Source organism: Mustelus asterias, chromosome 28 (genome assembly GCF_964213995.1).
Source record: "Mustelus asterias chromosome 28, sMusAst1.hap1.1, whole genome shotgun sequence".
Lineage (NCBI taxonomy): Eukaryota > Metazoa > Chordata > Chondrichthyes > Carcharhiniformes > Triakidae > Mustelus > Mustelus asterias.
This window is the reverse complement of record NC_135828.1, coordinates 17,560,688-17,573,561: the sequence shown is the minus strand read 5'-3', so window position 1 is coordinate 17,573,561 and position 12,874 is coordinate 17,560,688. Positions and strand designations below refer to the sequence as shown.

At 44.4% G+C, this 12,874-nt stretch overlaps 1 protein-coding gene across 2 annotated transcripts; it reads right to left on the bottom strand.

The window, feature by feature from the left end:
• Positions 1 to 2,304: 2,304 nt before the first annotated feature.
• Positions 2,305 to 12,544, bottom strand: sprn (shadow of prion protein). 2 transcript variants are annotated; one of them, XM_078199631.1, is made up of 3 exons: positions 12,172 to 12,544; positions 6,743 to 6,874; positions 2,305 to 4,991 (listed from the first exon to the last, which is right to left on the bottom strand). In XM_078199631.1, exon 3 carries the CDS (start codon positions 4,970 to 4,972, stop codon positions 4,517 to 4,519), a length of 456 nt encoding a protein of 151 aa, XP_078055757.1. In that variant the 5' UTR covers positions 4,973 to 4,991; positions 6,743 to 6,874; positions 12,172 to 12,544; the 3' UTR covers positions 2,305 to 4,516. The 2 variants fall into 2 exon arrangements, with proteins under 2 accessions (XP_078055757.1, XP_078055758.1); XM_078199632.1 differs by lacking the exon at positions 6,743 to 6,874.
• Between the last annotated feature and the right edge of the window lie 330 nt (positions 12,545 to 12,874).

The following is a 12,874-nucleotide window of genomic DNA, read 5'->3' as shown; positions in this document are numbered from 1 at the left end:
GTGTTCATCTAGGCTGGATGTACTATAACGTGTTTCCTTTATTGAAATTAATATATAAAACATTAAGCATCTTATGTTTCTCAATCTACATTGAAGAGTGCACGTCCAACTGATGGTAACTCCTTGCAGGCAGCTTCAAGGCATCTATCACCTTTCGGTAGCACAGTGGTTAGCACTGCTGCTTCACAGCTCCAGGGTCCCGGGTTCGATTCCCGGCTCGGGTCACTGTCTGTGTGGAGTTTGCACATTCTCCTCGTGTCTGCGTGGGTTTCCTCCGGGTGCTCCGGTTTCCTCCCACAGTCCAAAGATGTGCGGGTTAGGTTGATTGGCCAGGTTAAAAAATTGCCCCTTAAAGTCTTGGGATGTGTAGGTTAGAGGGATTAGCGGGTAAAATATGTGGGGGTAGGGCCTGGGTGGGATTGTGGTCGGTGCAGACTCGATGGGCCGAATGGCCTCCTTCTGCACTGTAGGGTTTCTATGATTCTATGAAGTTAGTATGCTGCAATCAGTCTAAAGGGAACACCCATGTAATACATCCACTCTCCCACATCACCCCTTATTCTCTTTCCGGACTGAGATTGTGTTCAGTGCATTTGATTCAGGCTTATAACAGATCAAAGCAAGTGGTTAACGAGATGATGTACTTTGTTATGTAGCACAGGGTACCGCAACCAGATCTACGCTTGTGTATCCCAGCTACATCAGTGCTGTGTATAAAATGTAAATGATGGGACAAGCAAAATAAAAATTGATTCTAGCAATTTTTAAGGCATCACATCATGTAGCAAAATAGTTCATTTTCATCTCCTCATAATTACTGCCTCCATTACGTACTTTATGATGTGCTATCCTAAACCAATATTACATTGTTTAAAGAATGCAGTGTGTGTCTGATTTCTACAACAGCCATCATCAGAAACACTTGGGATAAAGTTGTCAGATTTTGGGTGTGATAATCTGAAAGACAGTCGTTTCATTTTGCGACCACGTTCCTTTCTTTTTTCAGTCCTGATGTACGGTAGCACAGTGGTTAGCACTGCTGCCTCACAGCGCCAGGGACCCGGGTTCAATTCCAGCTTCGGGTGTCTGTCTGTGGGGAGTTTGCACATTCTCCCCGTGTCTGCATGGGTTTCCTCTGGGTGCTCCGGTTTCCTCCCACACTCCAAAGATGTGTAGGTTAGGCGGATTGGCCGTGCTAAATTGCTCCTTAGTGTCAGGGGGATTAGCCGGATACTCCGGTTTCCTCCCAGTCTAAGGATGTGTAGGTTAGGTGGATTGGCCAAGCTAAATTACCCCTTAGTGTCCAAAGATGTGCAGGTTAGGGGGATTGGCCATGTGTAGATTAGGCGGATTGGCCATGCTAAATTGCCCCCTAGTACCCAAAGATGTGTAGGTTAGGGGGATTGGTCATGTGCAGATTAGGGGGATTGGCCATATGTAGATTAGGCGGATTGGCCATGCTAAATTGCCCCTAGTATCCAAAAATGTGTAGATTAGGGGGATTGGCCATGTGTAGATTAGGGGGATTGGCCATGCTAAATTGCCCCTTAGTGCCCAAAGATGTGCAGCTAAATGCTCAGGGTTGCTGGGATAGGGTGGAGGGGAGGGCCTGGGTGGAATGCTCTTTCAGAGAATTGGTGCAGAATTGCCCAATGGCCTCCTTCTGCACTGTAGGGATTCTGTGGTTCTATGATAACACGATCTCTGCTTCTCTGAGCATTCTGTCATTCTCAAATCCCAGTCCACCACTCAACAAACTCTTTCTTCTGCCTCATTATTGAGAACCAGAATCATCAAAGTGTGGAGGAAGCTGATTATTGGGACCAGGAAAGGTTTATTTGGTGTTCCCTGACTTCTGTAATCTGTTCCCTTACAAAATCCATCACTGGAATCAACAAATGGCTAATTTTTGAATTTCCCTCACCTCTCCGTTTATTTTCAGGCTTGGTGATGTCCTGCACTTAGGGACCTGCTAACTTCACATCGATTTTTCAATATTAAAGAAATCACCTCCCGAAAAGATCAGCCGACATACACACTTGTTGTATTGGCATGGGGGAATCTGTGGCTTGATGCTGAGTCACACAGCCAAAGGATGCCTTATGGAGATGATGGAACCCACAGCAATCAGCCTAATGCCTGAATTGCTGCATTCTTTCCACAAAGAACCGCAGTGAATTGTCTGCTTGTACGGTCTTGTGTTCCTAACCTTTACTTGTAGAGCCATAGCCATAAGACATGTCCCATTCCCACAAGGACACTTCAGTCCTCATTGAAGTGGATGGTAGTAATGAGAGAACACTGTGCATAAAGTACTTTATTGTAAGGAAATATTATTCATACAAAGGCGTTCCAAACAATGAAGTGAAAGTCACCAAACGCAAATCGTTACAACTTATTTACAATGCAAAGTATTGCTGCCTGTAAGCTACATGTTTTCAGTTCAAATTTTTTTGTCACGTAGTAAACTATGACGATCTTTTATGAAGTATATCCTATATAAATTCATAAAACAATGCATTCTCTACGTAATGATACCTCACAAAATAGCTGTCAGATGTTGGTATTTTGAATGCTCTGCTATATAAAATGGAAACATGTTCTTCTGCAACATTACTTTATAAAATATTTTTGACAGTATTATTGTTACTTAAGTGCCGTTTACTACTGTATAAAATGTTTCAAACATCACCTCCACTTTTAAAACATTAAGTAAACTACAAACAGATTACAAATCGATCCACAACATAAGCTTGACGGCCTCGTACATTGTGAAGCCCAGGACAACTCCACTATAGGGTTTAAGTCCACACTTTTCACTGTACGGGGTTTTAATAGTTATTTAAATCCTATGAAGAGAAAGAAGCTTTAAAAAATTTTCAAGGGAAATATAATGCAAGAATTAAAATCCTGCATTTAATTCCACTTGGAAATTTTCTAGATTGTGAGTGAGTGATTTTAAAAACAAATTCGGTAGTTATCATTGAAGCAAAGTTATATGAATGCACCCTATTGACCAAAGTGTCTTGTGTTTTTATAATGCTGTTTTGAGTAACGATAACACAGTGGCCATCTACACAGACTCAAAATGTTCCACTGGATTGAAAATACATCAACCGTGATGCGCTGCTTTTAGGTTAAATCTAAAGATTTCTAAAGTTAAAGTTATTTTATTTATTAGTCACAAGTAAGCTTACATTAACAATGCAATGAAATTACTGTGAAAATCCCCTAATCGCCACACTCCACCGCCCGTTCGGGTACACTGAGGGAGAATTTAGCACGGCCAATGCACCCTAACCAGCACGTCTTTCGGACTGTGGGAGGAAACCGGAGGAAACCCACACAGACACGGGGAGAATATGCAGACTCCGCACAGCCAGTGAGCCAAGTCAGGAATCGAATCTGGATCCCTGGCGCTGTGAGGCAGTGGTGCTAACCACTGGGCCACCGTATCTCCCACGTTTTGGGTTCTCCCACAAGTGGAAACGCCTCCTCAACATATCTCATAACTATTTGGTGCATGCGAGCTTCTAATTAAAATATTAACAGGCCCAATTGGCATCAGATGGTCCAATGGACCATTAGGCAATTGTTCCTTATTTTCTCATTCATTTACAGGATGTGGGTGTCTCTAACTGGGCCAGTCATTTTATTGTCCATCCCTAACTGCCCTTAACTTCAGAGGGCATTGAAAGAGTCAGCCACATCGCTGTGGCCCTGGAGTCAGATGTGGGCCAGACCTGGTGAGGATGGCAGATTTCCTTCCCTGAAGGACATCCATGAACTAGATAGGTACACGCCACATTACGTATTTGTACAATTTCACCTGGTCCCAGTGGATGAAAAACAGCATTGCCTCAAATTTCCCTTTCCAGGTTGAAAGCAAAATGGGACGATTCAAATTCTGTAGTGCAGTGAGTACATCTGGAAGTGTTTAGCTCCCCCCTGCCTCAGCTTTGTACCGATTACGGTATAATATCCAATCAGGGAAGTCTCACTAAATTTTACAACTTTTCTTGGGAACCTGCTGAAATGTCTGTAACGTCAAACTTTAAGAGGGTGAAATCCCCCTTCGCCCATTTCAGTGGGGGATAGGGAAAGTGGCCACCTCTATAAAAGTGTTGCAATGCTGCCTCGTGCTCACAACTAAACCTTTGCTGAAAGTGACTGATGGGGCAGTTGACTCTCCCTGCCATCTGGAGGTTGGTGATAACTGGACATACATTTAAAGATAACAATTCCGTGTATTTATATCCGTTTCTAGATAGAATATAGCATTAATGTCAAACCAATGACTTGCAGCAAAAAAAACGCCCTACAAATGTGGATAGCGTAGCTTAATTCTCTTGGGAAATTGAATCAGAATGCATACAGTCTTCTACGCTGCCTAAACCTATCACTGCTATAAACAAATACAATGTCTAATAACATTTGGAACGATAGTAAAACACCTCTAAAGAGAATAATGATTGTAGCTGTGATAAAACACTGAGGGACGGTTAAATACTGCTTTCTAGAGCTGGACATATTTGAAGGTAAGCGCAGAGCAAATGGATGACAGGCTGAAGGAAGGCCAGAATGATGTGGCTGAGGATGTCCAGGCCCTGTAACTGTAGACTCCTCCCTCGGACGTGCAGTTCTTGGCCGGGGTGCAGCTCATGTTCACGTAGCCCTGCACGCTCTCGTCCCAGGTCAGCCTCGATCCCCTCAGCCTCCCAGCCGCGTACCCCACCGCCAGTCCAGCCGCAGCACCAGCAGCGGCCCCTGCCACTGCCACCCGGGCGTTGGAGCCGTAGGACCGGTAGCGACTGGGATACTTGACCCGCACCCGGGAAGCGCGGAAGCGCCCGCGGGCTGTGCCCCGAGCTGAGCCTCGAGCTCCTCCCCTCCCTCCCTTGCAGGTGACGTTTTCACAGAAGATGGCTACCAATAGGATGATCATCCAACATGTTGCTGTAGTTCTGTTCATGATGAAGCCTTCAAAAGACCTGGAAAGATTAACGTTATTTAGCTACATTAAAAAAAATCCAAGGCAGCTTTCTTTTTGGAAGCAAATGGCACTGCCAACCAGAGTATAACCAGCAAAATGCACAAAGTCAAAGGGTGGAAACAATTTGGTTGATTAAAATTAAGATTTTCTCATGCCCCATTGTGATGATTTTCACAAGCACTGAAATATCAGAGGCTTCATTTTCAATCGCTAATTTCTACAGCTGGAAAATTGTTGGCAATGTGTTCATAACGTGAGAACTCAGAAAGTCTACCCTTAAAGGTCAGTTGTGTAAAGCCAGTCACAAACTTTACGATGTTATTAGTCGGTGGCACAGTAGTTAGCACTGCTGCCTCACAGCGCCAGGGACCCGGGTTCAATTCAGGCCTTGGATGACTATCTGTGTGAAGTGTGCACATTCTCCCCGTGTCTGCGTGGGTTTCCTCCGGGTGTTCCAGTTTCCTCCCACAATCCGAAAGATGTGCTGGTTAGGTGCATTGGCCATGCTAAATTCTCCCTCAGTGTTACCCGAACAGGCACCGGAGTGTGGTGATTAGGGGATTTTCACAGTAACTTCACTGCAGTGTTAATGTAAGCCTGCCTGTGACGCTAATAAATAAACTTTTCCATCCAACTTTCTCCACTTTTTCTGGGTTATTATTTCATTGGATTGTGTATTTCTTCTTGTGCCTGCTTCCAGCAATGTTAACCCTGTAATCCCACCTTTGAATCAACCCAGCAGAAGACCTCTACCCTGTAATGCTCGGTTGAGGAGGACATGGCAGTGACCTAGTCTGCATGTCAATGCACTGGAGCTGTCAATGCAAATCCCCAGAGTGTATCCTCTACACCCCTAGGGCGGCATGGTGGTTAGCACAGCTGCCTCACAGCGCTGAGGACCCGGGTTCAATTCCCAGCTTGGGTCTGTGCGGAGTTTGCACATTCTCCCTGCGTGGGTTTCCCCCGGGTGCTCCAGTTTCCTCCCACAGTCCGAAAGATGTGCTGGTTAGGGTGCATTGGCCATGCTAAATTCTCCCTCAGTGTATCCGAACAGGCGCCTGAGTGTGGCGACTAGGGGATTTTCACAGTGACTTCATTGCAGTATTAATGTAAGCCTACTTGTGATGAATAAATAAACTTTACCTACAGCTTGAGTGTAGTCAACTACTGGTGTCAGAATTCACAAAAATATATTACTGTGCATGGGAGAGGAGCTGCCCACCTGTTCAGTGTTACAACTTTGGATAAACCAAGTCCACGTTTTCTACTGGCCTTTTGTTGAACAATGTTCCCTTCTCCATCAAGCTTCTGTGTCATAGTTGCTGCTGCAGATCTGGTTTGGCACTCATTCACAAACCACATTCATGACTTATGGCCAAGAAAAGCAGGCATGAATGATCTCGATTTAATTATTGTCTATACTTACTCATTGAGGAGGTCTTGCGGCGCAGTGGGTTAGTGTCCCTGCCTCTGAGCCAGAAGCTCCGGGTTCAAGTCCCATCCCAGGACTTGATGGCCAAGGAAGGTGCGTGCATAACGCAGCCAAACAGATTGAGTGTCAACCTGCCAATGGCTGGTGGTAAGAGTGGGAGAGACTCCTGGTCAGCCACGCTTGATGTAGAGTGGCGCCCCTCACGCTATAAGCCTCTGGCGATAGACCTGTTCCTTATCATTTGATATGCAAACAGATGAAAGTCTGCCTTAGTGCACCCCTTAGGTGCGGGAAGAGAATTGGAAGGGAATACTTACTCATACAATCAGTGTGGAGAGATTTTTTTAAAATGTGTTCTAATCACATAGACCTTCATTTGCATAACCATTCTGACGTCACCCGTCCTACTCTACCCTCAATGGGAATTTCTTGCTCCCTTCTCACTGTCCCTGCAACACAAAGCGGAAATGATTACAGACAGCCCACAAATAAAAATCGTACACTTAATGATATAAACAGAATATTACACATTGAAACATTTGACACAACTTGAGTTTGTTTCTTGAAGCAGACTAATGTAAACGACACAGAGGATGAAAACGTTGTTTAATGTCCTTCCATTGCATATGCACGCTGGAACAATCAGTAATTGGCCACACAGCTAAACTAGATTTCTGGGCGGAACAATGCCACAAATATACAATGGTTAAATCATAGAAATGGAATTGAAGAACAACCGTTTAATAGGTAAGGAGCAGCCCATGAATTGGATATTTCGACTATGGCTCACATCTATTACGCATCATAGAATCCCTACAATGTAGAAGGAGGCCATTCGGCCCATCGGGTCTGCACCGACAACAATCCCACCCCAGGCCCTATCCCCGTAACCCCACACATTTACCCCACTAATCCCTCTGACCTACACATCCCGGGACACTATGGGCAATTTAGCATAGCCAATCAACTGATCCCGCACATCTTTGGATTGTGGGAGGAAACCGGAGCACCCGGAGGAAACCCACGCAGACACGGGGAGAATGTGCAAGCTCCACACAGACAGTGACCCGAGCCGGGAATCGAACCCTATGTTCAACTCCGATTTAAATAACTTCTCTTTTAAGTGGGAATCTGGACAGAAGAAGCCACATGAAGCACAATGGGATTCCAAGTTTAATAAACAATAGTATTGATTACTGTCACAAAGGAGTAATGTTGAATTTAAAAAGATGCCCGCTATGTTACCGTTGGAATATTACGTTGAATTGTAAGTGCTGTATTTCTATGTTTGCTTTAATACAGACTGAGCAATCTCACACAGGACAGCTGAACTGAAGGTAGGTTTGGTTTATTTAAAAATGTGGTCCAGAATTGCCCAGCAGACAGATTTACTATAAAGCTTCAACAGCTATTGGTAACCGGAAAGTACAAGCTGTAATTCCTCCACACTACACGCTGCTAGCTAAACGGCAAGCTTGTCTGAACAACATCTGCTGATCACATGGTTTACATCTTGGTTACTTGCTCATTAGCATATTATCTCTTAAAGCAATATCACAGTGATAAGTGTCCTTTTATATGAAGGGTATAGTGATGATTTTTTTGGAATGCTATTGGAATGAGAAGTTATAAAGAAATGTTTGAAAAGTTGTGGCTTTATTCACGAAATGTTTTGAAAGTAGACAAACATTTGAAATAAATTGTCTACTTTCGATGCATCACTAACATGGGCTAGAATACAAAAGCAGGGATGTACTACTGGGGCTTTATAAGGCTCTGTCACACCACATTTGGAATATTGTGAGCAATTTTGGGCCCTGTTTCTAAGGAAGGATGTGCCGGCCTTCGAGAGGATGCAGAGGAGGTTCACGAGAACGATCCCGGGAATGAAAAGCTTGACGTTTGAGGAGCATTTGAGGAGTCTGGGTCTGTACTCGATGGAGTTTAGAAGGATCAGGGGGGGATCTCATTGAAACTTATAGAATGCTGAAAGGCCTGGATAGCGTGGACGTGGGGAAGATGTTTCCATTAGTGGGAGAGACTGGGATCCGAGGGCACAGCCTCAGAGTAAAGGAACAACTCTTTAGAACTGAGAAGAGGAGGAATTTCTTCAAGCCAGAGGGTGGTGAATCTGTGGAATTCATTGCCACAGAAGACTGTGGAGGCGGGTCATTGAGTGTCTTTAAGACAGAGGTAGATAAGTTCTTGACTGGTAAGGGGGTCAAAGGTGGGAGAATGGGGTTAAGAAACATATCAGCCATGATTGAATGGCAGAGCAGATATGATGGGCTGAATGGCCTCATTCTGCTCCTGTCTCTTATGGGATATGGACTTGGGATTATCACTTGTGGGAATTTCGGAGGATTCTGCCGCCCAGTTATTCAAACATTAAATCATTTACAAAAGGTGGTTATTGAGACAGAGACTGCAACAAATTGCCAATGTGCTACCCTCACACATCAGGCTCCATATTGAGAACACAAGTTCTGCTGAAAGTGTCTCCTAGCCCAGGCAGTAACATTCATCTATAAGCAATGAGAATAACACAAGCAATTACAGGAGGATGTGGCAAATACAGAAAGAGGCAGAGAAGGAAATAAATTGGGTCACAACTAACCCCTGAAAATCTACCAAATGAGTAAGTAATTAGTTTACAGTTTATTTATTAGTGCCACACGTAGGCTTACATTAACACTGCAATAAAGTTACCCGTGAGAATCCCCCAGTGGCCACACTCTGGCGCCTGTTCGGGTACACGGAGGGAGAATTTAGCACGGCCAATGCACCCTAACCAGCACGTCTTTCGGACTGTGGGAGGAAACCCACGCAGACACGGGGAGAACGTGCAGACCCCACACAGACAGTGACCCAAGCCATTCTAATCTCAGATCACCAACACAATTGTCAGTGCCCATAATCAGAGTAAAGACATAGCAACAGAATCAGATCTCATGGGTTAAACAACATTATAATGTTTACACTGTTCTGTACATAATATTGCATTGTTCCTGATCCATGTAGTTTTCCTCTGTGCCCTTATTTTTGCAATAGAATCCCAACAATATGGAAAGAGGCCATTTGGCCCATCAAGTCTGCACTGACTCTCCAAAAGAGTATCCTAGCCAAGCCAATCCCTCCACCATATCCCCACGCATTTACCATGGCTAATCCACCTAACCTACACATTGTTGAACACTAAGGAGCAACATGGCCAATCCAACTAACCGATACATCTTTGGGCTATGGGAGGAAACTGGAGTAACCAGAGGAATGCCATGCAGACATGGGAAGAAACTACACACAGATTGTCACCCAAGGCCAGAATTGAACCCGGGTCCCTGGCACTGTGAGGCAGCTGTGCTAACCACCGTGCTGCCCATACAATTCCAAAATATGCTATCTGATACCTTGAGAATTTAACAGAGTCGTGCTTAAGGCCACATTGCATGACCTTGCAGAAGAACGCACTCACAGCAAAATTACAGTAACACAAATATAACAAGAATCATTCTTACCATAGAACTCTCAAACACAACGTACATACTGACAATTTCAATCCACTCATTATCGATATTACATAACAAGTCTTGTGTTTGCATTTCCTGTCAACTTCTGCCAGTATAAATCCCTATCTCTGTAATTATAATGGAAACTGCCGATGTAATATTGCCACACTGCACACATTCCCGCCAGCAGAGTGGTAGAACACTTCCACTGGCAGGGAGGATGTAATTACAGCGTGACAGGTTTACATGAGGGGACTCTATTATAAATGTTGACATAGGAATTCATCATAGAAATTCAAAATGACCGAATACATGGAGTAAAATGGAGACTAAATCATGTCTCGACACCCTGACCCAGTTTTATACGACAACTGAAGACTTGGGCCTAATCTTGTAGCATCACAGGAGATGTACTGGTACATGATATGTTTTTTTCATAGAATCCCTACAGTGCAGAAGGAGGCAATTTGGCCCATCAAGTCTGCACCAACCACAATCCCACCCAGGCCCTATCCCCATAACTCCACTTATTAACCCTGCTAACCCCCCTGACAGTAGGGGTCAATTTATATGGCCAATCCACCTAACCCACACATCTTCGGACTGTGGGAGGAAACCGGAGCACCCGGAGGAAACCCACGCAGACACGGGGAGAACGTGCAAACTCCTCACAGTCACCCAAGGCCGGAATTGAACCCAGGTTCCTGGTGCCGTGAGGCAGCAGTGCTAACCCACTGTGCCACCGTGCCGCCCATTCATGCAATGTCACTGACTGGGCCAGCATTTATTGCCCTTTCTTGAGGGCATTTAAGGGTCACATTGTGTGACTCTGGAGTCATATGTTGGCCAGACCAGGGAAGGACAGCAGATTTCCTTCCCTAAAGGGCGTTAATGAACCAGATGTGTTTTCCCAACAACCGACAATGGTTTCATGGTCATCTGTAGATTCTTAATTCCAGATATTTTTTAAAAATTGAATTCAAATTCCACCATCTGCTGTGGCAGGATTCCAACCCAGGTCCCAGAACATTAGCTAAATTTTCGGATTAATAGCCTAACGATAATGCCACTAGGTCATCACCTCTCGGCACCCTGACCCAGTTACCCCACCTTCTTATCCTGCTGCAACTGAAGACTTGGGCTTAACCTTGTCTCATTCTGCAGCACTACAGGAGGTGGTACATGACACATCCTCACAAAATCACCATGTAATATGATGGACATTGGTCTTCTGCCACGTCTCTCAATGCATTCAGCAGATTAATTACAGAAACTGTTAATGTTGCGTTAATATATCTCAGTAAATCCACAGCTTATTGATAAGCCCCTTGCATTCTGCCCCGGGGGAAGGACCTAACCTAATTCAGAACTCACAAAGGGGATCCTTAAATCCAGCTACTAGCAAATAATTGCGCGGTCATTATCTTCAGAAAATGAATGAACAAGATTTACATTTCATTTACAGCAGGGGAGTAGCCACCTACATCTAACACTCCACCACCCCCCTCCCCCCCACCCCCAATTGGATTCAGATCCATCACACATACACACACACCTTGGAGGGAGATGTTTGGGAGTGGGGCGTGATATATTAGGCGCATATATCGACATGTATCAATATCTGACTGTTACACCTCTGCACATGCATGACACAAAATATATTCTTGATCGGGGGGCGGAAGATTTTAATCACATGTTTTACTTATCGCTTCATTTTGCGTTTCCAAGTGAAATATCAGCTGTGTTGTAATTTAGATTAAAATGTTGATCTTGGATCTCCCACTCCCCCCATTATCTAAACACCATTGTCGAGGTGCAATAATGATGCATTGACATCCCACGATGTATTCATTGTATAAACATTTTGCTCTTCCTAAAACAGTGACTCAAATTTCAGTGAATTAACCTGAAAGAATTCTCCCCTAAAAGCTACATTTCGTAGCAGCTTCCCTCTGAACCTAGCACACACTGGAGCTGTCAGTGTGTTGTCCCCCATGTTTTTTTCTTTGTCTATGCAATTGCTCACTTGTTCTGCTTTTGCAATTACTGGAGATTATTAGGGCTATTTATAAAAAAATGTCTTGCGTTTTATTTATTGAACAAGGCAAATTTTGTTTGCAAATCGTGTTTTTTTTCCAGAAATGCCACTATCCTCCCCCTCTCTCTCTCTCTCTGTCTCTCTCTGTCTAACAGTTATTAAATTACCTGTGCTTAAATCGATTACCCAGTCCGGTACTCACCTCTGGCAGGATTTGGAGTCAGTGTGGGGTTCAGGGTGGGCGACAGTCAATGGCGCAGGAGATGGAATTCCCTTCCTGCTCCGTCCCTCTCTCTGCACCTTCTCTCTTCCACTTGACACCTCCCAGTGCTAATCGGATTCCGATTTAAACCCGGAGACCAGTCCTCAGATAAAACAGCCGCCTTGTAACATCAGCAGAGGTTACATGCTGTAAATGAATAGCTACAGCAGAAAGCGGACAGAAGTGAGGTGGGGAGGTGTGGGGGAAAATACATCGAGTAACTGAAAGGGTAGGAGGAGTTTAGTAGCAATCACACATGCTACATCCCCCTAGTTACAGCACCTCCGCATTGCAAAGAAATTGTCTTCCAATTCTTTAATCTTCACCATTTGAAGGATTGACTATAATGCATATTCATATCTCCTTAAACTGCCTCATTCTATCTTGCATTGATTTCTTTATTTTTGCCTCTCTTCCTTCTGTACACTTGAATATATCAGGATTGACATATATATATCAATATATCCTCAATCCAGAACTCCATTTTGTATTCTGGGTCCCTCAGTGGGCGGTACAGTGTCACAGTGGTTAGCACTGGGTGCCAACACAGCGCCAGGGACCCAGGTTCGATTCTGGCCTCAGTTCACTGTCCGTGTGGAGTTTGCATGTTCTCCCCGTGTCTGCGTGGGTTTCCTCCGGGTGC